Consider the following 27,399-nt stretch of genomic DNA (forward strand, 5'->3'; position numbering starts at 1 on the left):
AGGAAGATGGGGACAGAGTAGAGATGGGGGAGGCAGAGTGCTGGTTGGGAAACCCGGAAGAATGGGTTTCCCTCAGGTCCAACAGAATTTAATGGCATGGCCTGATTATCATATTTTGGGCTGATTTTGTGGCTCTGGCAGGGCTCCCAGCATCAGGCCGAAAGGGCGGGGACAACCCCACCTCGGCCTTTCTGAGTGCTCATGATGCGATCTTGCGTTGTTCTGGCACTTAAGTGGCTGGCGCCAGGATCCCTGTCTCTTTAAAGATGGGGATCCCGCCTCCAAGAGCTGTCGGCCAATCACAGGGCCATCGGCTCGGCAGTATCGGCAGTGTTGGCCACTGCTGCTACTATACAGACCTTGGACCCAGGCCCAGCAATGGAACTCCAGACCTTAGGTAAGTGAGGTGGGGTCGCGAGGCTAGTGCAGAAGTCTCTGGCGAGGGGGGTGGGAGGATGGGTGTGTAGTGCAGGGGGAGGGGGATCCAGGGAGGTGGAGTTTTTCCTGGCGGGGGTCCTCCATGGGCCACAGATTGTCCACAGAGGAGGAAGCCCCCTTCCCCAAGCCTGCAGGGAGGGCACCTTGTATTACTGGGTGACCGCGCCATGTGGCGGATGCCCCCCTCCACCCAGCCACTGGTTAAATCCCAGTGGCAGGGGGAAGAGGCTGTTAATAGGCCACTTAAGGGCCTCAATTGGCCTTTGGGTGGTAAGGTCATCATTGGTCTATCCCACCCTCCAAAAAATTGCTTGGCGATGAGGAGGTGATGGGCCCTCTGTCCCCGGCCACCTGTTACAATTCTATAGGTCCCCGCCTCCGACCCCGCCTTGGGGGGGGGCCATAAAATCTCTGTTTCCTGGCCATGGTCAGCCAGATTGAGAGGCTGATCGGCTGTCAGGTGAGTTGGTAAGTGGAGATCAGGGTTGGGGGAGACATCGATGGGGGGCAGGGTTTTGGAGAGATCAGGGAGGAGGGGAGAAGATCACGGGGGGCCATGGAGGATATCAGGAAGGCATCAGATCACAGGGAGCATGGGAGATTCTATTGCTGGAGAAGTTGACAGGTTTGCTTGGGCGTTGGTGGGAAGCACTCCTATTCCTCCTGGCCCAGATGCAGGGCTGGAAAAGCACTTATCTGCTCCATGCAGTAGTTCACACCTTCGTTTAATTGCCAGATTTCCTGAGGCCTAGAATACCCGGCCAGCCAAAATTACAGCTGGAAGAGAGAAAAAATCTGAGGCATGCAGTCTCATTAAAATATTTAAATGAACAATCACCTTCTGAGAGCAGGTTGGTTGCCTACGCTCACCCCCCCACCACCCCCCCCTGCACCTCCCCTCCCACCCACCACTGTCATGCCTCTGTTAAAACTGGAAGTGGGTGGGTTTGAGGCAGGTTGGTTTCGGATTTGAGATTTTTTAACATTTTTGCTTCCCATCTGACCCAAACCCACCTGTTTTAGCGGGTTAAAATTTCACTCTCCACGTGTCTTGGTAAGGATTCTTCAATCTGATTGATTAAAGAGACACACATCTGTTCACACAGGTCCTCAATCCCCTGTAGAGAATGTCACATTGTTTTGTCTTGCTAAAAGCCAGAAGCTCCAGTGCCAAAGCCCATAGAAAGACAGTGAGCTAGTGTAAGTGTAATGAAAGGTGAGAACTATTCATTCGCTGCTGACAAGAAACTCTGGCCCATTACCTTTCCTCTTTTATCTTCATTTCATAGTTTATTTGTGAGTAAATATAATGTAACTCAGCAGCCCTTTTATAAAAAATACCCTTGAGATGATCTTGAGTCCAGAATCGTATATTCAGAAATGTCATATTCATATATCTACAGAGATGATTCATTCATAACCCAAACCTTGGCTGAAGTTTCAGGAGGAGATGCCATTGTCTTGTCTGATTTGACGAAGACAAAAGACGAAGAAATTTTGAGATGGATACACTGAGACTGTAAATCCTTTTCAACAGACAAGGGGTATATATATTGGACAGCAAAGAGAAAGCCAAGAGAATATCACCTGTTCCACATCGTTCACAAGATCACCTTATAAAAGAAGTCAGGCACTTGAAAAATCATGCTCATTAGGGTTCGGGTCAGAAGTTGCTTTCCATCATTACGTAGGGATGTCACATTCTTATAGTTCAAATTGGCTGAGAAAAGTTATCTCAGCAGGTGGACTGTCTCCTCAAACTGCTGAGCACATTGCCCACCACTGGCCTCTCTCCAACACACAGTCCAGGTATGTTGTCAGCCAGAAATCCTTAGTATCCTTGAATGGCCAGCTTAGGAAGATAAAAATAGACAGTAATGTGTTTAAACATGATATCAGCTCGTGATTTTCAAATTTATGGCATCATCTAAACCCTTTGATGTATTCCATCCATTCTTGAATTGTTGCAGCCTTGTAACATGCTCCTAATTATCTATTAGCCTATATGTTAATTAAGAATGATATTATTCCAGCAGCTCATACTTCAGATTGAATTTTTGGAGTGAAGGAATTCTTTGTTCATATATACTGGAGCTTCAGCTGATGATTATTTTATGTTGCAGCTTGATTAACTAATTCCATATCTGAAAAAGAAACCTTATATAGATTTCATTAGGCCATCTATTTATATGGAAATGTGTGGTTTTAAATGTATAATTTTCAAAACTTACCTACATATTTTGTCACAATACAGTCACATTTCTATCACTTCAAATTCAACTTCTACAATTCTCTCTGGCCTTTCTAGTTCTTTTCCTGTATAATATCTAATTCTTCCAAAGATCTGCTGTTTGCACCTGAACCCATCCATAGCACTACTCCCCTTATACATCTACCCTCACTGAACTCCAGGGCTTCCCACTCTCCAATCCTTTGTTTATAAATCCTCCTATGACCCTACCTTACTTTACCTCCATGACCTTCTCCAGCCCTATGGGCCAGTATGTGTCCTCTATTCTTTTGACTCTAATCTCCTGTACATCCCTGCTCTACACATACCCCTACCATCGGACCTTGACCCGACAATCTGGAACTCTCTGCTTAAAATCCTCTGTCATGCTACCTTTATCTCAACCTGTAGAGCTCTCCTCAAAAATAACCTTTTCCACTATGCCCTCAGCCACTTCCTTCGGCTGTCTTACAGTGTTCGCTATGTTAAAGACACTATACAGATGCAAGTTGTTGTAATGTGATAGCTATATTACTAATGCACATGTGTGCAAACAACTAACTAAAATATGCAGAGTATGTGGAGATTGTGTTTATTAGCATTTCTGGAAAGTGGTTTTACTTGCTCATTATGGCATTTTATATTTAGTACTACAGTAACCATTCAAGTGCATTAGTTTGAATTGATATCTGATGTACAAACATTAACCTGATCTAATGTGGCCTGGAACTTTTTCTTAAGCTAAGGTGTTTGGTGTTGTCGTATTCCAAGGTTATAAATTTTCCTCCCAAGTCAGAAAAACTAATCTTTTTGGTTCAGTGACTGCTGCCTTCAGTTGTCATAGTGAGGTTAAAACTAAGGTAGCAGACAAGCAAGCTGACTGGCTCCATGTTTCACACAACTTGACTGTGGGACTTTATGGAGAAGAAAAAGTCCATACTAAACTCAGTGACTGTAAATGAAAGTGACTGCAGACATTTCTAGCATAATTGTTATGATTGTTATTATTATTAAAGGGCATGGCCACATCATCAAGAGGAGTTCCCCCGCAGCCACCAGCAGCTAAGAGTGTAATAGTTTACCGAAATGGAGATCCGTTCTTCACTGGCAGAAGGTTTCTCATCAACAAACAAGTCTCCACCTTTGACACTTTCCTTAACCAGGTAACCAAAGGCATTAACGCACCTTTTGGGGCTGTCAGGAACATCTACACCCCTAAGGAGGGACACAGAGTCTTTGACCTGGATGAACTGGAGAATGGAGCCAGCTATGTAGCGGCAGGAGTGGAAAAGTTTAAAACCTTGGAGTGAGTACTATCTTGTAACATTGATAATGTTGTGGTGTAGTGAGCTACATAGCAGTGACAAGCTTAATTAGTATAAGCTTGATAGTCCTAATTCCATTATATCATTGTGTTTGACAAACTTATCATTGGCAAGGATGTTGAACAGTTTCTGTGCACTTTTTAAACCAATTTCTATCCTTTTTTGATGCAATAACGGAGATTATTTGCTAATGTACTGACATTCTGTAGACTACCTGTTGGGTAATGTAATAAGTTCATTGAGAAAGAACCAATATATGCTCAAATAAGAACTTATTCCTAAGTTCATAAACAAATATATTAATAAATTCTGTTGGTATGTATGAGGGTGGCAATTTGTTAACCACAAATATCTCTAAATTTACATTTTTAATATTAACAACAAATACCACCCCTGCATTATCAGGATTATAAAGACAGCACAAATGACCATTTCATAAACAGCAGGGTAAGCTTCAATTATAACCCTGCTCTCCCTGTGAGCATAGTGAATCTGGCAGATTAAAATGGTGGTTAGGCGTTACCCACTACATTCCTGACACGTTCGCATTTACAGACACTTTACCGCTGCTGATTCAGGATTGTGGAGATGGCGCTGCTGAAAGCCAGCTGATGCTTCATCTATATTTAAATATTGGGATACGATAATGTGACTTGGTCCCCGACAGGATTTTAACTCTGAATCGTCACTGCAATGTTCAGTGCTGGAGCTGCCAGTGAAATATCCAATGCCTGTGCAACTGATCAGACCATGAACGGTGCACACTCTGACCAGTTTCAATCTAAAATAATGATAGGTGCCCTACAACTCTTTGCATATGAAAGGGGGCTTACCATCTGAAACAGGCAGGCTTAGTGTTCAGCCTCTTTCAAAATTGTGCTGGCCGCTTAGGGCTACCAATGCCATTTTGAGGCTGTTACTGACTTGTTAATGTCAAACGCAACAAGTTAAGATCATCTCTATGTAGTTTGATGGTACACTTTAGGTTTTAAATTGGATTTGCCTTAGGTCTCTACCAGTTGATAGGTGCAATGACAGACTGGTAGCATTGCAATTTGCTAACAACATTTTAAGAACATAAGAACATAATAACTAGGAGCAGGAGTAGGCTATACAGCCCTTTAAGCCTGTTTACCATTCAATAAGACCATGCTGAACTTCTACAGCAACTCCACTGTCCCACCCTAGCTGTTGAAACATTAATTTTATCAGAATATAAGCTGCAAATATCTCCCTTTCCCAATAACACAAATTCAGTGTTTAAAACCACCTCCAATGATGAGAATTATTAAACCCTTTCACCGAAGACATCAGGGAAGGGATTTCTGAACTTTTATGATACCAGTTCTTTTCATTCCAATTAACCTATAGATCAAAGTGCTTTAGAAATATTTGACATTTACAAACTTAAGCAAGTTAGTAAAAGAATAATTATGACACAGAGGTGTTTGTGACTGACTGAGCAAACAGCGTTGTATTTTCTCTGTTCAATACTTACGTCAGAGATGCCTATGGAAGATCATTTATGTTTACTCTCCTGACCTTGTATATCCAAATACACATTATGGGGTAATCTGCTTTGAGCACAATTGGTGGTCTGGCTGCAATTTGCATTCAAAATTATGTTAGTTTTCTGAATTCACTTTTTGCTCAAGATTCTGCTCAAACTCATTTACATATCCCGAAATGTAAAATCTTCCATGAACCAGTGCAATTGGGCTGTGTCTTAGAATGTATTTTTTAAAAATTGCATTAAAAATATTCTTTGATATACTTAAGAGGAAACTTGGTGCAGTTTCATTAATACTGCTGAAAATGGGTTCATCACAAAATATAATATTTTTAATCCTTGTCTAGTCCACTACCTGTGAGTAGCCCGATGTTAAATAACTGAAAATGACTTTGAAAACGATAGAAAATTATCTATCTGTTTCATTAATGAATAGTAGTTAGTTTTGTTGGTAAATTAAATATTTTTTATAAAAATGGCTTAATTTTAAGAGTCCCCTCGGAATGCCTGCAAACGGGCACAATTAGCGGAAACACCCAATGGTGATTAATTCGATCTGGGGACTTGGCCAGCTTTGTGGGAGGGTTCAGCTTCCAATGCAATGTTTTTTAAACAAGCATAAATTATCAATTTGCTTTGTAAGTATTTGCTCTTGAAATTCCTCAATCTTTTGCGCTGGTTCGGTTGATTTTGGGCGAATTGTGCTGGAAATACCAGTGCAATCTAATGAAAACTCCACTCTTATATCTTATTATCAGGTAAATTGCATTCTGCAAAGTACTGAAATATTGCTTTCTTTCACCAGCTTTAAAACAAATACATTCATAACTCTATTTTACCAATACAATTCTTACTAAGGTCGGTCGCCTGCTAAAATACACTATCTTTTTCGAGAGAAGAGCTTTTATGGTGGTTGGGTTTGGGCAGGAGATTTAAGGGAAATACACTACCCCTTGTTTTGTTTGTCAAAATAGAATGTATTTGAGTGCTTGTGTTGGATGGGGTTCTTTGGAAATACATTGTGACATGGGTCTGGTAATGTGAATGTAAATAGCATAATAAAAAGGGACAAAACTGAGGTCATTGGGAAAATGAAATAATGATCATTTACCTGTTTAGGGGCAGAAATGCTATAAGCAAAAATTCCAAGTAAATATTATCGAAAGGATAATGTCTCTTTCCACAATAATGCTTAAAAATAACCAATATTTGTAAAATTGGTTCAGAACTGCTTTTGGTTTAAAACTTGATATAATCTGCCATGCTGTTTAATCTTAACAAAATATTATTTTTCCTCAGTTATTTGCAAATTACAACAAAGAAGCCACAAAAAAAGATAAATGAAATGGTGAGTTTCTGCATGTGTGGTGTTTATTTGTTACAGCATTTTCAGCTTTGGTTTCAGCTTATATCATTTACTATCTTTGTTTCCATTGCAGTAATTGAAAGCCTTTTATTAAACAATATGCCACCTTGGTACTAACTGTACAGGCAAAGGCCAGTTGCATGACACATTTAGTGTTGATGCAAAATGGCCTTGGCTTCACATTGATTAAAAACTGCATAGTGTAGTGTGGTTGTGAACTTGTTGAATTAGATAAATATTGGCAGTGTGTGAGGACACCTCCAGGAGTTAGAATCACACTGTTTCAACTTGACACTCACAGCAATAGAACCATTATTGATTTAAAAGGGTAGATCTGCATCTTTACTGCCTGGTCGCAAAGCATTGCCTGGATCGTATGCACAGATGAAAAATGGGCAGGAAGGAATGCGTGCCTATAGCAGAATCCATCCAGTTTTCTTCCGTTTAAGATGAAAATCTACCACAAAAATGATTTGAAAACTTCATTTTTAATCTTCTGTCTCTGAGCTTTAATTGATTGTCCTGCTGTCTCTATTCTAACTTTAACATTTTAAAACAAGAAAGATTTGCACTTATATAGTGCCTTTCATAAAGTCTGGACATTCCAAAGTGCTTTATAGTGAGTTACGTACTTTTTTGAAGTGTGGTCACTGTAGTAATGTAAGAAAAGTGGCAGCCAATTTGCGCACAGCAAACTCCCACAAGCAGTAATGTGATAATGGCCAGATAATCTTTTAGTGATGTTGGTTGATGGATAAATATTGTTCAGGTCACTGGAGAGAACTCCCCTTCTCTTCTTCAAACTAGTGCTGAAACATGTTTGACGACCACCTGTGAGGACCTGCGTGTCCTTAGTTTAATATCGCATTCGAAAGGTGGCACCTCTGACAGTGCAGCACTCCCTCAGTACTGCAATGGAGTATCAGCCTTTTTTGTTTGTGCTGAAGTCTCTGGGGTGGGACCTGATTCTCAACCTCTGATTCAGAGGTCAGAGTGCTACCACTGACTCACACCTGACACTCATTTGGATGCTGGTGAATAGAGGTCTGAAAATGTGTGTTACTCTCACCCACTCTGGTCGCTCGCCATGGTTCAGTTCCTATCTTGTCCTCCTCATGTCCAAGAGGCAGATTTGAATGTATATGGTGTACAACTGATTTTGCCATTCATGCCCACATCTGGCTGGACCACATCAAGCACTATTGGGTCCTGCTCTTCTCTGTCAAAGCTGTTCATTATTCCAGCATCATCCTGGAATGCAAAGATAACTCCTGGCTTCTTTTCTTCACTGTCAACCATCTCCTTATACCCCTCTTTCTTGCCCGCCATCCTTACTTCCAACAACTTGTGCGAGGAGCTTGTGGATTTCTTTGTCAATAGGATTGAGTCCATCCATTCATCTGCCTCTACCGCATCCCCATTTCCCCTTGCCAATCTGGCCCAACATACCCTGCGGTTCCTCCCTGCCCTATCTCTAAACCCATACCTTTCTCCAGTTCCTCTCCAATCTCCGCTCATGCCGTCTTTGAGTTCACCTTGTCCATGAGATCCATCTCCTGCTTTCTCGAATTTATTCCCACTAAACTGCTGACAACGCAACTTCCCTTCCTGCCCCCTGGCTGATGTTATAAATGGTTCCATCTTCTTATGTACTATCCCCACTTACTTTCAAAGCTGCCATCATCACCCTCTCCTCAAAAGATCCACCCTCAATCCTCTACCCTTTCCAACTGATGTCCCATCTCCTATCTCCTTTTCCACTCCAAAGTCCTTGAATGTATTGTCTCCTCCCTAATTATTGTCCGTCTTCTCCGCAATTCCATATTTCAACGTTTAAGTCAGGTTTCTGCCCTTGCAACTACATTGATCACACAGCTCTAACCAATATTACAAATGGCATCCTTTGTGCCCTATGGCCACAGTGCACTATCCCTTCTCATCTTTCTCAATTCTCTGCAGCCTTTGGCACAACCAACCACATCATCCTCCTTCAATACCTCTGCTCCACTGCCCACCTATCTGCTTAATGGTAGCCAGAGAATCTCCTGCAGTGGCTTCTCTCTCTGCCCCATTCCATTTCCTCAGGAGTCCTCCAAGGATTTATCTTTGGCTCCTTCCTCTTTCTCATCTGCAATGTTGTACATCAGTAATATCATCCAAAGACATGGCATCAGGTTCCACATATATGCTGGTGGCACTCAGCTCAACATCTCCACCATCTTTCTTGACCCCTCCAATGACTTTGTGTTGTCAGACTGCTTTTCTGACATTCAATCCTGAATAAGTCACAATTCCCTCCAATTAAACATTGGGAAGACTGAAGCTGTTTGGGTAGAAATTGCCTGAAACTCATTTATCTCTGCAGTATTTTGCCACTGATTCCATCCCCCTCATCACCAGCCTTAGTCCAAACCCAACTGCAAACTTGACCAAGAGTTGAACTTCCAACATAATATCCTGGTACCACCAAGACCACCGACTTTCAACTCTGTAACTTTCCCCACCTCCACCTCGCCCCAGTCCAGCTGCTGTTAAAACCCTCATCCGTACTTTTGCAAGCTCTTGACCTGACTATTCCAGTGCTCTCTTGGCCAGCCTCCATCCTCCATAAACTTGAGCTCATTCAAAACGCTGCTGCCCATATCCTAAACTGGAACAAGTCCCATGTATCCATCACCCTTGTGTTTGTTCATTTACATTGGCTCCTTCTGAACCAACACTTCAAAATTGAAATTCTGATGCTCATATTCAAATCTCTTCATGGCCTTACCCCTCTCTATCTCTGTAACCTCCTCCAGCTTTACAAAAATCTGAGAACACTGCATTCCTCCAACTCTGGTCTCTTACACAATCCCTTCACCTCACCATTGGCAGATGTATCTTCAACTATCTAGGCCCTAAGCTCTGGAATTTACTACCTAAATCTTTCCATCTCTTCACCTCTCTCTCTACTTTTAGGTGCCTCCTTAATACCTACCTCTTTGGTCAAGTTTTAAATTACCCCTCCTAATATCTCCTTCTTTGGCTCAGTGTCAAATCTTTTGTATGATTATGCTACTGTGAATTGCCTTGGGCTGTTTTCCTAAATTGAGTGCTAAATAAATGCAAATTGTTGTTGTGTAAGTCAATTTAGGCTTGCCAGCTCCATGTGGCTTCAAGCAGGTAATGAATAGTCTGAAACTGGTACTTGCAGTAGAACAAACATCATTTATAATAAACAAGTGATTTGTTATCATTCAAATGTGCTCAGAAACTGATGTTATCTCTGCCTCCAGGCCTTTTATGTAAATTTGTGGTCCTTCAGCAGAAAATCATTTTACGAGTATCAGAATCATAGAATGATGCAGCAGAGGAGGCCATTCGGCCCATTGTGTCTATGTTAGTTCTTTGAAAGAGCTACTCAATTAGTCCCACTCCCCTGCTCATTCTCCATAGCCCTGCAATTTTTTTCTTTTCCAAGTATTTATCCAATTGCCTTTTGAAATTTACTAATGAATCTGTTTCCACTACCCTTTCAGGCAGTGCATTCTAGATTATAACAACTCACTGAGTTTCAAAAAAAAGTCTCCTCTTCACCTCCCTGGTTCTTTTACCAATTACTTTCAAATATGAGACCTCTTCTTACCAACCCTCCTGCCAGTAGAAATGGTTTCTCACTAATTACTCTATCAAAGCCCCACATCTCTGGTAAATGTCCCCTTAACCCTGGGATTTCATGCTTTATCAAATCATTTGCTCTACCAATAAACCACCAGAACTTTGGAAAAGTCTCCAGTTTCACAACTCTCGAGTGTGTTAAACTCCACCAGTATAGATGTGGGGGCCTGGTGAATCTCTGATCTTGGCTGAATTGTCATTAGGGGGTCCTGACTGGCTATTAACCACTTTTCCAAAGGAATATTGGGTGCCAAGTCATATTAGAAGGGGCTTGGGAGTAGATTACTTATCCATGTTTTTGATTGGAAAATGATATTTAATTTGGGAGAGATATTTTAATAAGAGACTCAATAAAGCGATATACTACAGTGGGAGTAGGAAACAATTTTGATGGGATAAAGAAGGTTTCAAGAAAGCCCAGGAGAAAGTCAATTTGAGGTCCATAGATGTTATCACAATAGTGGGCTGGATTTTACGTCGGGTGGACGGGAGCTGGCCACTGACGTAAATGTTGGTGGCGACCCCACCCGCCTAGCCTGGGGATCCGTCCCACATTTTATGGGTCCCCGGGCTTTAATTGTTCCGTGGTGGGACTTCCACCCGCTTGAGGGAAGAAGACCCGCCTCATTGAGCTGTCGGCCAATCATCGGGCTGGCAGTTCTTAGTCTCAGCATTGCCACCGGGAGTGGTGGCCACTGCTGGGACTGCAGCCCAGCTGAGGGCATGGAGCCAGGACTGCAGGTAAGTTAGGGTTGCCTCGCTGGGGATAATTGGTCGCGCCCTGGCGAGTCATGGGTGGTCGTTTTGGGGGAATGGAGGCATCCGGGTCCTGGGGGTGGTTGAGGAAGCGGGGGCAGCACTCAATAGGGCACCCTGTGCCCGATTGTCAGGCCCCACCCCCCCCCACCCCTCTTCCCACCCCGGTGCGCTGAGAGGCCGCCAGGTTTCACTGGCCGGCCTTTCACGTCTCCCGGACGCCCGCCTGCCGCAGGTAAAATCCCCGTGGAGGCGGGTGAAGGCCCTTAACTGGCCATTAAGTGGCCACTTAAGGGCCTTGATTGGCCTGGGATGGGTGGCCCGTTCCTGGCCCACGTAAAGTGGGGCGGGAGCGGGACGGGAAGGCCTCCCGGAGTCTTCCGCTCAATTTTACGCCACCCACCACCCCCTCCTCCACCCCCCGGCAACCATCCGGCTTGCTGGGGTGGCATAAAATTCCTGTCAATGTGTCAGTGCCTAATAATGAGCTATTTAAACAGAAAGCCATGGGCAGCCTATAAATTGAAGTTTTTTTTCAAAAGAAATTCATGGTGATTGCCAATGCTGGAGGCAGTGTGAAGTAAACAGAAGGTGAAAATGTGAAACAAATTATCAAAGTGTCCTTGATCCTTTTGACCCCTTTTGGCACTTGTGCAACCCTGCTTTGGGAAACATATACTCAGACAAGAGAGATGGGGCCCCAACTTCATTGGGGGCTTTACATGCCGCTTGTAATTTTGGTGGGAGATCGACTCAGATCCCATGTAATTGGCTTAAAGTTCCATTTTTCCCCAAGTTTTGCTGGGAGTTCTACTTACTGGAGTTACGGTGGGACAGCTACCCTTTGGAATTTCAGAGTCATGGTGCCTTTCAAGTCAGTCACACTAAACATTTCTTGTTAATGTGATTTTGGCTTGCAAATGGTATGGAATAATTGGGTATGAGCTCATTTTAAACTTCCCCCGACTCCGCTCTCCAACATTCCCCCTTTTTATTTAACTGGACTCATATGCTTCTAGTCCCTGTTGGAGGACCTAAAGAAAGAGGTGTTTGGTTTCTGTTTCTCTGAACTCTGTTCTGGGGACCCACAAGAGGTTAAGTCCTTGGTGCTGTGAAAGGTATAGAGGTCAACCCATTTATATTACCTCCTGTGCTCGATAATGGGACTATTGTTCACATTGCCACCAATGGGAGACTATCAATATACAAAAGCCTTTCTATAATGTCTGTAAAGACTTGGAGGTCAGGATATTGGCCCGATATATATATACTTCCAATGCATGGTCTATAGCATACCTGTGTAAATCAGCTTGTTTCCTTTTCAAAATTTTTTTTTCTGTTCTGACCATATCCATTTACAATCAACAATTGCACTGTCTAGAAATGGATTAATGTTTAGGTTCAGTTTCCATCACTGTTTCAAAGTTTAGATTATTATTCACTTTGCAGTAACCCTTCAGCCCAGAGAGGTGAGCTGTGCTTAACTGCACAATTATATTGATAAAATGTGCTGAGTAACAGCACAGCACAGACTGAATAGTCATTATAGTATAGTCTTGATTATTTCCCCAGATTTAGAGAATAATCCAACAATAAATTCAAATACTGCAACCCCATATGGTATGTGTTATCGTTCTTGGTGAGCGAATTCATTTAATTTAATTCATTCTGTCGCAGCTCGTTACATGTTATCTTTTATTTTAATCTTTTGCTGCAAATGGAAACATTAATAATTGATTCTGCTCCCTGCTATCTCATTTAATCACTTTCATACCTAAAAGATACCATGTATTGATTGCAGTGTAATGATTAACTGGCACTGGCCAGAGAATAACAGGCACAATTGTTCAGGCCTTTTCAGTGGCTAGTTTTGAAAGTGGTAGCACATTGCTGTAAAAGCGGCTTCTCCTCACGTCTATTTTGCATAATTATTTTTAATAAGGCACTTCCTCTGTGCTTTGATATTGGTGACCTTTCACTGATAGTTTAATTACATTGTGAGCTTAGTTCAGTGTCATTGTAGAAAAGCTATGGATTACAATGGCAATTGGCTTCAGAGACTTCCAGAATTGGGGAAAATATGGCTGAAGATGCTATTATTGAAGGTGAAGGGAGAGTGGGAGAGAATGCAAGGGAAACCAGAATAAGATGAGCAAAGGTGACATGTTGGCACATTGGGTTAGAGGACATTGCTGACAAGGAAGGGGTGAGACCCACGACAGGATTTTGTATATGAGGACATGGATTTAGAATTCAAAGCATTGGGCATTGGAGATTGGCGAGGACAAAGGTGACAAGTGGAGTGGTTCTTAGTGTCAGACAAGATGTGGGTAGCAGAACTTGGAACAAACTGGACGTTGTATAGGATCAAACTTGAAGTTGGTGGGGGAAGAATTGGAGAAGTTAAGAGGACAAGAAATAAGACGGACAAGAAAGAGTGGCATGCCATGGTTACAGCCACAAATTAAAGTGAACCATATTTCTTGATAACTCATTAGTAAATGGGTGCTCATTGGTGAGAGTTCTTTTTTCAGAAGAATGCTGTCATAAAAAAGCATGAGTAACAGTGTTTTTTTTTCTGTGTTTACCAAACATTAAAAAATTATGCAATTGTTATTGAACCACATTGTGCTGGAGATACATTACTGGCAATGAAATATGGTTCTCCTGGTAGATCTCATTATATGGTGATCTGACAGCACCTGCTGTGCCTCCACAGGCAGTGCTTCCATTTTAAATAGAATAGAATTGCATTCAATATAAATTTGGGTGCTGCTCCTCTAGCTAGACACATCCAGGTAGGTAACATAATGCTATGTGTAGCAGGGCTAAACCTGCTTCTATGTAACAGTTGTAGCTGATGTGGCTCACCAGAAATCCATGGTAATCACAATGTCCCGATGTCATGATGCATATCAAAGCCAAAAAAGGTACTTTTTTTAGTTGTTCATTGGATGTGGGCATTGCTGGCAAAACCAGCATTTATTGCACATCCCTAATTACCGTTGAGAAGGAAGTGTTGAGCAGTCATCTTGAACCACTGCAGTCCATGTGGTGTAGGTACACCCACAGTACTGTTAGGGAGCGAGTTCCAGGATTTTGACCTCGCAACAGTGAAGGAACGGTGATATAGTTCCACATCAGGATGGTGTGTGTCTTAGAGGGGAACTTGCAGGTGATGGTGTTCTCATGCATTTGCTGCCCTTGTCCTTCTAGGTAGTAGAGGTCGTGGGTATGGCAGGTACTGTCGAAGGAGCCTTAGTGCGTTGCTTCAGTACATCGTGTATATGGTACACACTGCTGCCGCTGTACGTCGTTGGTGGAGGGAGTGAATGTTTGTGGATGGGGTGACAATCAAGCGGGCTGCTTTGCCCTGGCTGGTGTCGAGCTTCTTGAGTGTTGTTGGAGCTGCACCCATCCAGGCAAGTGGAGAGAATTCCTTGTGCCTTGTAGATGGTGGGCAGGCATTGGAGAGTCTGGAGGTAATTTACTTGCTGCAGGATTCCCAGCTTCTAACCTGCTGTTGTAGTCACAGTATTTATGGGCAGAATTTTGCCAGTGAGCTGGAGGCAGGTTCAGAGCAGACGTGCTGGTGATTTTACACAGGAGGATGTCATGCCGGTCGTCCAACGTGTTGCTGCCTCTGCACAATTTTTCTGGAGATGTCTTCTCAGGGAGGATGGCCACCCACCTGGTAGCAGCAGGCAGGCAATTAAGGCCATTAAGCGGCATCAGAGCGATCTTGTGAGACAGCTTTACAATTTTGTCAGGGGCTCATGGGTTCCACGCTGTGTCAGCATCTTGTTCAAGCAGATGAGGCGGCAGCACAGCGGGAAGCCTTTGACTAAAGTGGCAGACATTAAATCCTCTGCATAAAAGGGGGAATCAGCAAACAGAGCTCATGCATAGCCACTGACTTGCCGTAATGGAAGCAGAGCTCTAGGATTGGGGGTGTTGAATGGGAGGATGGGTCTTGGAGAGCAGCTCATTCTGGGTCACTGCAAGGTGCAAGGGAAATTTGGCAACTAAGGTCCTAATGTTTGAGGCTGTATCTGACATGGGGGCCACCTGCTCAGAGGGGAGGAGCAGAGGCACTAGCAACACAAGCAGCCACCTGATGCACAGGGACACTGGGGTGCTGGTCAAGGGGCAGGAGGGGCAAGAAGGCGATACGAGGCATCAACTGTACCGACAAAGGTTCAGCTTCCTTAACATGTCTGAGCAGCAGTGCTGCTGACTTCTGTGCCTCTTGAGGCGGGTTGTGGCTGATCTGTGCACTCTACTGGATGAGGACCTTAGGCCACAAGGAATGGGTGAACACCCACTGCCCCAGCTGTCAAGGTACAGTCGCCTTGAATTTTATCGTGTCTCACCCATTTTCAGGGGTTGGCTATGGACCTGTGGGGGATTTTGCATGGGGTCATGCACAGCAGCAACACTCAGATGATGGATGCCTTGTATGAGAGGGCATTGGACTTCATTATCTTTGCCACAGATGCGGCCAGTCAGGCACAGAAAGCTGTGGGATTTGTCTCCATGGCAGTATTCCCTCAGGTGCAAGGCGTGATTGACTGTATCCAGTTGGCCTTTGAGGCCTCTGTGGTGCAGCCCAGTGTTTTTATCAATAGGAGATAAATAAGCTTGCTGGGCTACAGGGATCCAGTGGGTGATTGGGACTGTAGAGAGCCAGCATGGACTCGATGGGCCAAATGGCCTCCTTCTGTGCCGTAAATGACTCTATGGTTCCACTCATTCCATGTTCAGCTGGTGTGCGACTATTGTATTGTATATCCTTCAGATATGCACTAGGTTTCCTCGAAACTGTCATGATTCATTTGTCCTCAGGTAGCTGCAGTTGGCCCAGCAATTCACGCCACCAAACAGCCTCCTTGGATGGCTTCTGGCTGACAAGAGATATCCTTTGAATTGATGGCTGATGATACCTGTGTGTAACCCCAAAATGGAGGGGCATGAGCAATACAACCACTGCCATCTCAGCATAAGGGCCACCACTGAGCAGGTCATCAGCCCCCTGAAGATATGGATCTGCTGCCTTGATCGGTTGGGGGGGGGTGGCACCATCCAGTATGCTCTAAAAGGGTGTCACCCATTGTGGTGATCTGTTGTGCTCTGCACAACATGGCCCTGCAGAGTGGGTGGCATTTGAGGAGGACCATGTGGAAGAGCGCTCTGGAGGAGGAGGAGATTTATGGAACCATAAGGTTGCACTGCAAGGCCATCCAGAGTCATGTGGAGGCGGCAACACACTGACCAGGATGGCAGGGAAGCCTGCAAAACCCTGATCCAGGGAATGCTTCCCCTGAGCTGGCAGATTGTGCATTGGACTCTTCCCATGCATACAGCTATCCCATCATTTGCACCCACAATTAATATTTCAAAGCCACAGTCTTCTCCTAGTGTCCAGTAGTCATTAAGCAGTTCTTCTCCAATGGCCACCTGGTGGCCCCATCCACTCACAGTTTTCTCGCTCGGGCACCACCTTATGCTGCTGTTGCTATGTCCCAATAATAATGAAATGACACATATAAGGGTCCAAAACTACCTGTTTCATTCCACAGACATACGTGTATTGACATAAGCATTACGATTTGCACTCTAGCGAACCCCAAAGTAATGCTAATGCCACATCTCTGCCCTCTTATGAGAGGCCCTATGGTGTGCTCCCCTTGTGACTGAAGCAGATGTGGAGGCAGGCTGCTCGAGTGTGCATACCAGTGGCTGAGATGCCTGTGGTACTGCTCCTCGGGCACTGCCACAGGCTGCATTTGTGCAGGGGCGGTGTCAGTCATGGGAGCTTGAGACATCACATGTGTCTCTGTCAGACAGACTGAGGGGGTGGCATCAGAAGATGGGGTCCCTTTAGGAATGGCACCATTGACATCAGCCCTGTCTCCCTCAGCCCTTTTATCGCCTATCTGCACTTCTGCACTGACCAGGAGCGGGAGAGCAACTGGCTGCCCTTTCATGCAGTCAATGCTGCAGAATGTTTCATACATTATGTTCATGCCAGTCCACTGCTCCTGCGCTGAACCCGTGTCCCGCTCACCATACTGTGGCTGCTGACCTCTCACGCAACCTCCAGACACGCCTACTAAATCTGGTTGGCAGGGCTCCTGCTGCTCTTAAGAAATAAAACGTTCCTACGGGTTCTCCCCTCCTCTATCAGAACCTCCAGGCATGCGTTGCTGGATCGTGGAACTGCCCTTCCACAACTGCCTGCCAATTTGCTGCTCTCTACTCTTGTACACTCTGGGCTGAACTTAATGGGCCCCCCAGAGACTGCTTCTGAGGCAGAGAGGGGCCCATGGAATTGTAGCGGGAGCAGGGGCTTGAGGGCCCACTGCTTTCCCGTCACACTGGAATTTAGTCAAGGACAGGATAAGCCAATGATGGCCTTTGCACTCAGAAGCCAGTTGAGGCCCTTAAGTGGCCTATTACCAGCTACTTGAGGGCCTCTTCCTGCTGTTGCTGGGATTTAACCAGGGGTGGTGGGGAGGGGAAACCTCCGCCATGTGGGGAGGTCGCCCAGTGAAATGAAGCGGCCTCCCTGCAGGCTTGGGGTGGGGACCCTCCTCTGTGGGCAATCTATGGCCCACAGAGGGGCCCCTGTCAGGAAACACTCCACCTACATGAACATCCCTCCCACTGCACTAAACGCCCACCGTCTGCCACCCCTCGCTGAGGCCTGCTGGTCAGCAACCCTGCCTCACTTACCTTGGGTCTGGGGCTTCAATGCTGGGCCTGGTCCAAGGCATCGTAGTACCGGCGGTGGCCACCACTCCTGGTATCGCAGCTGATACTACTGAGCTGCCGGCCCACTGATAGGCTGGCAGCTCTTGGAGGCAGGATGGGTCTTTAAAGGGATGGGGATCCCGGCGCCAGGCAAATAAGTGCCCGAGTGGCGTTAAATCACGATGAAAGGGCTCCGAAAAGCCAAGACAGGATTTTGTAATGATACAGTCTGCCTGCAGCTGCACTGGTGGCTGACAGGTGACCTTTAAATGTGGCCTTCCACCTCTAGCTCCTGCCTCCTGAGCGCATCTGACATCCCTAAATGATAAAATGCTGACTGATGCATGCAGCAACCTCAAGCAGGGTCGGGACCCGGAAATGGTCCCGATGTCAGGTTCACAACACTGCCTGTAAAGTCCAGCCCCATTGGTCAATGGTGACCCCATCATAATGATGTTGATGGTGGCGTATGGTAATCCCATTGAATGTCAAGGTGAGGTGGTTAGGAAAGCAAAATATTGTAGATGCTGGAAATCAGAAATAAAAACTGAAAATGCTGGAAATACTCAGCAGGTCTGGCAGCATCTGTGGAGAGAGAAACAGTTAACGTTTCAGGTCAATGACCTTTCATCGGAGGTGTTTAAACTCTCTCTTGTTGGAAATGGTCATTGCTTGGCACTTGTGTGACATGAATGTTACTTGCCACTTATCAGTCCAAGTCTGAAATAAAAACAGAAAATGCTGGAAATACTCAGCAGATCTGGCAGCATCTGTGGAGAGAGATACAGAGTTAACTTTTCAGGTCTGTGACCTTCAGATCTGCTGAGTACTTACAGCACCTTCTCTTTTTATTTCAGATTTCCAGCATCTGCAGTATTTTATCTTTATTTCAGCCCAAGCTTGGTTGTTGTCCAGCTGTTGCTCCATATGGGCAAGTACTGCTTCAGTATCTGAGGAGTTGCGAGTGGAACTAACACTGTGCAATCATCAGTGAGCATCCTCTTATGAAGGAGGGAAGGTCATTGATAAAGCAGCTGAAGATGGCTGGACCTGGGATACTACCCTGAGGAATTCCTACAGATTCTGCAGACTCCTGCAGACAATCTTTATGGATCTGGGTCCATCCTCTTTACTACTTATCAACACTAGTAGAATAAACCTTTGTGGCTCGGTGAAGATGGCCACACTCACAGAGTGATCCAATTCAGAGTCCTACTAGACACATGCAATGTATTGCAAAATATAATGCTGTGTGCAAAGGCCTGGATAATGGCCTCTAGGAACTATATCCTGCATGGTATGACTGAGGTGACATTGCTTAATGACATTGCTTAATACATCCCTCATATATAACAATAACATAAGAGCTTGTTGTTGTGTATCAATTGTTCCACTGCTCCCATTGTCGGATGGATCAAGAACCAGAGGACACCGATTTCAGGTGGTTGGGACAAAAAGCAAAGGCGACATGAGGAGAAATGTTTTTATGCAGTGAGTGATTAGAATCTGGAATACACTGCCTGAGAGTGTGGTGGAAACAGGTCCAATTGAGGCATTCAAAAGAAAATTGGATAATTATATGAAGAGAAAAAATTTGCAGGGCTATGGGGAAAAGGCAGGGGAATGGGACTAGGTGAGTTGCTCTTGCAGAGAGCCAGCAGGGACATGATGGGCTGAATGGCCTCTTTCTGCGCTGTAATCATTCTATGAATTTAGAAAAATGTCATGCCCCCTTTGGATAATACAAAAGAAATCTTTGTCATTCCTTAAAGTTGCTGGAGGTATTAATTTTACTACATCAGCTCTTGCCTAACCCTACCTAATTCATGTGCCAGTATGTCCACCATTTAAAGTTGGTGGGATGAATTCCTGTTAGCATCTAATTCACCATCTACCAGAAGGTTTGTGCTCATTTTACAAACTCTAGGAACCCTAATTAGATCCACTGTGAGAAAGGAATAATGAACAAAGCAGTGAATGAATCATCGTTCCAGTACTACCCTCGAATATACTGAGAACAACTCGGGATGGTGAAGTCTTTGTACTGCTGTGTAATATTTTCTTTTTGGAAAAATCACAGAAGAACTTGTCCAACCAGTTTCTAATGGCGCTCTAATGAACTCAGTACATGACACATCACTTGTTCAATATTTTAGATGGCATTATTAATTTTGACCGTTTCTGCTCATACACTGCAACATTGATGAAATATAGAGCTACTCTCCTGGGCCAAAACATTTCTTTTTGTCATTTTAAAACCTTATCTACTAGCAGATTAAGCTCTGCTGCTGCTAAAAAAAAATGCTTTCCTTTTCCTGGCTATTCTAGCAATAATTACAACTGGGGACAATCTTATATATATTTGTTAAGGCAAACCAAGTTTAAGAAGAAGAATAGTAGATCGATAAACCTTTGTAAGGAATATTAAATTAAAAGATACTGGACAGATCTTCAATCTCTTCATCTTAAATCCTCTTCAAAGGACCCTCTGCCAATTCAAGGTCCATGCCTAGAAATGATCAAATGCTGACAGCTTGGCTTGCTTACATGGTCGTATAAACATTAAACTAAGGCCTTGTCTGCCCTTTTAGGTGGACATTAAAGATCCCATGGCACATTTTTGAAGAAGAGCAAGGAAGTTTTTCCCAGTGTCCTGGCCAACATTTATCCCTCAGCCAACATCACGAAAGCATATTACCTGCCTGTTATTTCATTGATATTTGTGGGAGCTTGCTATGTGCAAATTGGCTGATGTGTTTCCTACATTCCAATAGTGACTACACTTCAAAAGTACCTCAATGGCTATAAGGCAGTTTGGAGCTTCCTGAGATTGTGAAAGACGCTATATAAATGCAAATTCTTTGTTTCTTTCTTTTTGCAGTACAGCTTGCTGTTTAGGCATGTGCTATAATACTGAGAGGTGCTCATCTCTTGTTGAATCGTCAAAGAGAAACTCAGACAACAAGATCACAAAATAACATTTCTTTATTAACACATTTATGATAAGTAAATTAACATAATTTTAATACAGCATTAATGTACATACAACAACTTATATTTATTTAGCATATTTAAAATGATAAAATGTCTCAAGGTGCTTTACAGGAGGATTATAAAACGAGGTACGACACCGAGCCACAAAAGGAAATATTAGGTCAGATGACCAAAAGCTTGGTCAAAGAGGTAGGTTTTAAGGAATGTCTTAAAGGAGGAAAGTGAGGTGGAGCGGCAGAGGGGTGTAGGGAGGGTATGAGGGTATTCCAAAGCTTGGGGCCTAGACAAATGAAGGCACAGCCATCAATGGTAGAGCGATTAAAATCAGAGATGCACAAGAGGCCAGAATTAGAGGAGCGCAGATATCTTGGAGGGTTGTGGGGCTGGAGGAGATTACAGAGATATAGGGAGGGGTGAAGCGATGAAAGGATTTGAAAACAAGAATGAGAATTTTAAAATCAATATGTTGCTTGACTGGGATCCAATGTAGGTCAGTGAGCACAGGGGAATGGGACTTGGTGCGAGTTAAGAAATGGACAGCACAGTTTTGGATGCCCTCAAGTTTATGCAGAGTAGAATGTGGGAGGCCAGCCAGGAGTGCATTGGGATAGTCAAGTCCAGAGGTTAGAAAGGCATGAATGAGGGTTTCAGCAGCAGATGAGCTGAGACAGGGGCAAAGTTGGGCGACGTTACGGAGGTGGAAATAGGCAGTCTTAGTGATGGCGCCAATATGAGGTTGGAAGCTCATCTCAGGGTCAAATGTGACACTAAGGTAGCAAACTGACTGGCTTCATCTCAGAATGTTGCCAGGAAGAGGGATGGAGTGGGTAGCTAGGGAATGGAGTTTGGAGCGGGGACCAAAAATAATGGCTTCAGTCTTCCCAATATTTAATTGGGAAGCAAGGTAATTAAACCGATATGATGAACTGTTAGAATTAATAACCCTAAAGCATGGATATGCTATTGTCCCTAAGGCGTGGATTTGCTGTTCTTCCTGAACACTGAGGAACCTCTTTCCACATTCAGTACACTATATAGCTTCACTTGATTTATTCGTTGTTGCTGACAGGACTAATGAGGCCCTAGAGTTACACACCACCTTACTAAACAGCACAGTTTTGGAAAGTGTGAATTACAGTTCAGCTATGGAGAATGTTCAGTCTCAGTATCAGAGCCTATTTGCAAGGAATGCAATCAGTTTCAATCAGTCAGGCATACATCTGTTGTAAGCTGAAGGATCTATCTCGACCACTGTGCAGCTCCTGCCCTTAAATGCTCTGGATTTTGTCAATATTCTGGAATCACCCAGGTAGCTTTGTGCCAAAGATTAAACCCATAGGAACAAACTCCAAGCCTTGTACCAGGCTGTTAACATTCTGCCTAGTGGATCCATGGTTATATGTGGCATTGTATGTTCTAACCTCAATTTTGTATCAGGCAAACAAGCAATCATAATACTTATTAAGTAGATCAGTGGTAATAATTAACTGTTTAGTTTTGGTGCAAGCATGAATTCAGATGGTGGATACAATATCAAGATGCTTTTCTGTTTATATCCTGGTAATGTTGAGATACCTGAGCTAATTGTAAGATCAGCAAGAATATTTAATGCATTTGTCTGTCCTACAATGGAGATACCCTGTTTGTCATTTCTGGAGCTCTTTTATTATGGTGGACAACCTATAACCTGGTAGAGTATCCTAGACTTGTTGAAGATGCATCTGCTGTGTTAGTGTCACTTCTGACATGCTACAAGACTCTCTATTTGTGTGTTTTGTTTTATGTTGCTGCCGCAAATTCTACAGTACCACAAGTCAAATCTTTGACAGCTCATTTTTAAATCATTAAGGGAACAAACCTATCAGATTTCCAATTGGGTCTAATTTAATGGTTATATTTAGTGCCTTGGCAGTAAAATCTTCTAATTTACCATCAAAAACAGTAGTGAGGTAAGATGGCAAATTTCAAAATTTAGAGCACGAACATTTGGGTGGCAAATGAACAGACTTCCAGAAAAAAAATCCTTAATGCCCGCACATCAGGATATTCAGCTGCCTTAGTTTTGTTAACACACAGTGACTGCTGGCTTTGTCATGAACATTGCTTTATAAGATAAGAGGATTTTTTAAACAAGACCGAAGATTTACAGGAGATCATGTCTTTTTGTGTGACAGGGAGAGATGGAAATGAATACATTCTCTTTTACTGTAATCTTGTATCTGTAGTATTTTGGAGGCACTGGCATAAATTTGAAGAAAATTAGACTAACTGCTGGAGCTCAAGTTAACATATTAATACAGTTTTCTCTAGTAGGACACTATAAAGCGTGTTAGCCTTGTGCTTTTTTTTCCAGATTCGACCAGTTGTTCACAGCCGAATTATTGTTTCTGCACGATGGAGAAAGTACAACTATGAACCATGTACCATCAAGTCAGTATGTTTTTATTTTAGAATACTTACCCTTTTCTATACAAAGTAAAGGGTTCTTGGTGAGGCTCAGGTAACTTAAGTGGGTTTTTTCTCAGCTTACAGATTTGACACACACTCTGTGTTGGAATACTTCAGTGAGAGAAAACACTGCTTTTTAAAAAGATTCACCTTTTGATCAAAAGGCGAGATGACAGATGTGGTGTGGAGCATCTTAGGCCTGGAAATCCAACACAGTTGTCAATACTCAGTCGTGTGAATTCATAAATATTTTAATGATGCAACATCAAAGAAAAACGGCAGCTGTGTTTTACTGAAACAAGTGATTTCCTGTTTACAAAGCTGCTTAATGGATCAATTTATTTTAATTTGTGTTCTGCCTGCAGTTTCTTTTGTTTTGTTTGACTGATTTAAAAAAAAGATGGATATATATCCCCTAGGTGTAAACCAAATTAATTGTGAAATCTATTTTATCATAGATACGTTAGACATGAACTGCTATAACATATGATTAAATCTCCAGCGTCCTGTGTACCTTATAATGCACAAGTCACACCATATCTTATGTTACCTCAATCTAGAGTCAGTGGGCAAGCTTGTGAATGTAGATAAACTTTAATTATAAATGTGTGCAGTAGTTACAAAAACATCAGGTAATTCTGTTTTAGGGTGATAGTGTAAAACAGACAATATTGGATCACTTGGCTGTTATACATCTATCCCAACTTTCCGAATGAAAATCAGGAGAGATGTATACTGGGCGGCTGATCTAATATTGGTCCTTTTACAATATCGACCAAAGACAGAATTACCCCTACTGTGTGCAGATGCACAGTCCATTTGTTTACTCAGTTGAACAGTGGACAGAACATATGGTGGGCATAACAGAGTCAAAGCAATCATTGGAAATGGTTAATGATTAATGGGGTTGGCAAAGAGGTTAGCTATGAGCCTGCTCCTGTTAATATTGGGATGGCTAAATCTGGTAGTAGCACCTATGGCTGGTTTGGTTAAAATCAGCATAAATTCTGCATGTGCAACTTGGCTGATGTTTAGGTTAAATAGAGATTAGATTCTGGCCCATTTTGGCTTCCATTTGAACTTGCTTTAATAACATGAACAGGAAAATTGAAGCTAATTACAACCTGTGTGGACTTTCATTACAACAATCTCTTTGGAGGGTATATGAAAAAAAAAGCTTATAAAGGAAATCTGAATCCATGTGGCTCCCTGGGTGGCAGGTGCTGATTGGAAAATTGGGCATCCAACCTCATGTATTGATTTGCCAATGTGCGATGTTGGAGGGTTTAAATGAGGTGGTGCTACAGGTACATGCAAGCTCCATTTAAATGATTCACTGAGGCAAATGAGGACTTCACAATGTTTGGCAAGGCTTTTGCCCCAGCATGCACTTCAACCAGTATAAATTGGGCACAAGTTAGCTAAATAGGCCTGGATTGCTTTGGCTTGCATCTGCCAGCAAGACAGTGGTGTTTGCTTCAGTTAATGTTGTAGTTTAGCTTTCTGGCTGTCAGAATTTCTCTACTGTATTGAACATTTTGTATACTTTTATTTGCTTCCATACATCAGCCTATTTGCTGCAATCTTCAGTTTACGAAGCCCCACTTTTGTGAACTCTTGTCAATTATTACTACAGTACAAGTTGAATCTTACAGAACTGAGCTGTAGCCATAGTACTGCTTGAATTAGATGAGTAAGACCAAATTGTGAGGGGGACAACATTTTCAGGCAGTATGTTCACTGCTGTTGATACCTAAAGACTCATATTTACAGACCATGCTACTTCAACCTGGGGTATGTGAGAGGAAAGATCTATCTTCACCACCTCCAGTTCACTATGGATGCACTGGACAAGCAATACCACCTGCTGTTAATTTATTAACGACAACCTTAAGGATTCGAACAGTCCTCCTTAATGCTAGGCAATAATGTTAGTTTCTGCTTGTTAAGACTTTGCAAAGGCCATTAGTCAAGGACAATTAAAAGGCAGGTATGATCAGCCGTTAATGAGCTAAACACTCAAACCACCCTATGGCATAGTGAGATCATACAATGCATTCCACAGTACTAGCACACCACCCTAAGCTTCTATGCAATAGGATCCTTGTAGACCACACAGGGACATCTGTCAGATAAGGCAGTTTACAGTCTATACCTGTATAAAGCAAATGATTAATGCTGTTTTTGCTGGGTGAAACACCTTTGTCACTTTCCCAATGGAAAGGAGGTGATTGGCGAGGGGACATAACCTTTACCACTTGGCAGGCTTTGCAAGAATTCAGGGCAGTATTGGATGAAACTCACGTGGGCACCAGCGCTCCACATGTCAAGTCAAATTCATACACAAATAGGAAGGTGTAACCACTCCAAAAATGAACAGGTTGTTTCCGATGGTAGAAATCTGACCCTGCACCTTTATGTCTATTGTATGAGGAACAGTTATGATGTTTTAATTCTGCAGACTTTTATGGTGCTTGCACCATCTGAAGGTCACAAGAGAGTAAATGGATTGATGTTGGAAGACAACAGTTACCCTTTGAAGCCAGGGCTAGTGACTCCGATTAAGATCTCTCCATTCAGCAGGCTGACTTTTGTGCCCTCAGCGGGGCTTCTGGTGCCGGGCCAAAAAGGAGGGGGGATTCCTGCCTCGGCCAGCTGGAGCGCCTTCCCCCCCACCCCCTACCCCCTACCCCCTGGCCTCTGGAGTGATTCTACACCACCAGGCCTATTAACAACCCGGGCCAGGATCCATGTCCTTTTAAACATGGGGATCCTGCCTCCAGGACTCAGTAGTATCAGCAGCACCACTGGCAGTGGTGGTCACTGGCGGTAGTGCAAGAGACTATGGACGCAGGCCCAGTGCGGAAGCCCTGGACCCAAGGTAGGTGAGGCGGGGTCGCTGGGACCAGACTGGCAGGCCCCAGCGAGCAGTGGGGTGGTGGGGAAGGGGGGGTGCAGGGAAAGTGGCTATTTAGTGCAGGGGGAGGGGGTTAACAAATGTGGTGTTTTTCCCAGCGGGGGCCCTCTGTGAGTAATCTGTGGCCCATGGAGAGGGCTCCCCTCCAGTCCGCAGGGAAGTCGCCTCATTTTACAAGGTAGACATCCTGTGTGGCGGTGGCCTTCCCGCATGGCAGAGGCCACCTCCCCCGCCCCCCCACTCCAGTGGCAGGAAGAGCCCCTTAAGTGTCCATTAATAGGTCACTTCAGGGCCTCAATTTACCTCTGGTAGGAAAGCCATCTTTGGCCTGTCCCGCCCTGACAAAATTGAGCTGTGACTAGGAGACGTTGGGCCCTTGGCCCCCGCCATCACAATTCTATGAGCACCCCATCTCCTAATCCACCTCGTGGGGCCCATAAAATTTAGCCCAACAGACAGTACAGATACAATAAGACCCATTTGACCAGTCATAGTACTGTCAGACACACTATAGGGATGCTAAAACGATAATTCAGTTATTCAGACTGTTCAAATACGGTGCTGCTCTACATCCAGTCAAATCGTCATTTGCTGTATACTGCATAATTCCCCAATACAATGAGGAATGACCATGAAACAGGATGAGGAGGAATTACATTGGACTGCAGGTCCACAGGAGGAGGAAGAGGAGGACACCAGCATGGAGGGAGATGATGTAAAGCAGAAATATTGGTACAGAATTCTGTAATTGAGCACTACTTCCAGTAATTGGTACATTCTGCCACTGACTTACTAACAGACTCCTTCTCCAAATTTAGTACACCTTTCAGGATTTCCATTCTTTCAAAAAATAGTGTATTCATGAAAGGTTAGGAATAAGGCTTACTTTTATCTGTTAAGGCTTTGCTAAAGACATTGTTGGATGATAAATGAGAAACAAACATTTTAATGTAGTAAGAACTCCAGTTAGTGAGGTTTACATTCATACCACTATATGACACAGTA

At 43.6% G+C, this 27,399-nt stretch overlaps 1 protein-coding gene across 12 annotated transcripts in view; it reads left to right on the top strand.

The window, feature by feature from the left end:
• Window positions 1–27,399, top strand: part of LOC137356372 (doublecortin domain-containing protein 2) — a 198,976-nt gene that overhangs the window by 12,218 nt on the left and 159,359 nt on the right. For 11 of the 12 annotated variants that reach the window (XR_010971044.1, XM_068022287.1, XM_068022263.1 and 8 more), the window contains 3 exons: window positions 3,685–3,974; window positions 6,803–6,851; window positions 23,383–23,459. Coding sequence is in view for 11 of the 12 variants with exons in the window: in XM_068022287.1 (XP_067878388.1) it covers window positions 3,685–3,974; window positions 6,803–6,851; window positions 23,383–23,459 (416 nt within the window). In the remaining variant the exon portion in view is untranslated. Of the gene's footprint in view, window positions 1–2,132; window positions 2,248–3,684; window positions 3,975–6,802; window positions 6,852–23,382; window positions 23,460–27,399 lie in introns of those variants that run through there. The other variant, XM_068022294.1, reaches the window with a different exon arrangement.

This window comes from Heterodontus francisci, chromosome 3 (genome assembly GCF_036365525.1).
Source record: "Heterodontus francisci isolate sHetFra1 chromosome 3, sHetFra1.hap1, whole genome shotgun sequence".
In the NCBI taxonomy this organism is placed as follows: domain Eukaryota; kingdom Metazoa; phylum Chordata; class Chondrichthyes; order Heterodontiformes; family Heterodontidae; genus Heterodontus; species Heterodontus francisci.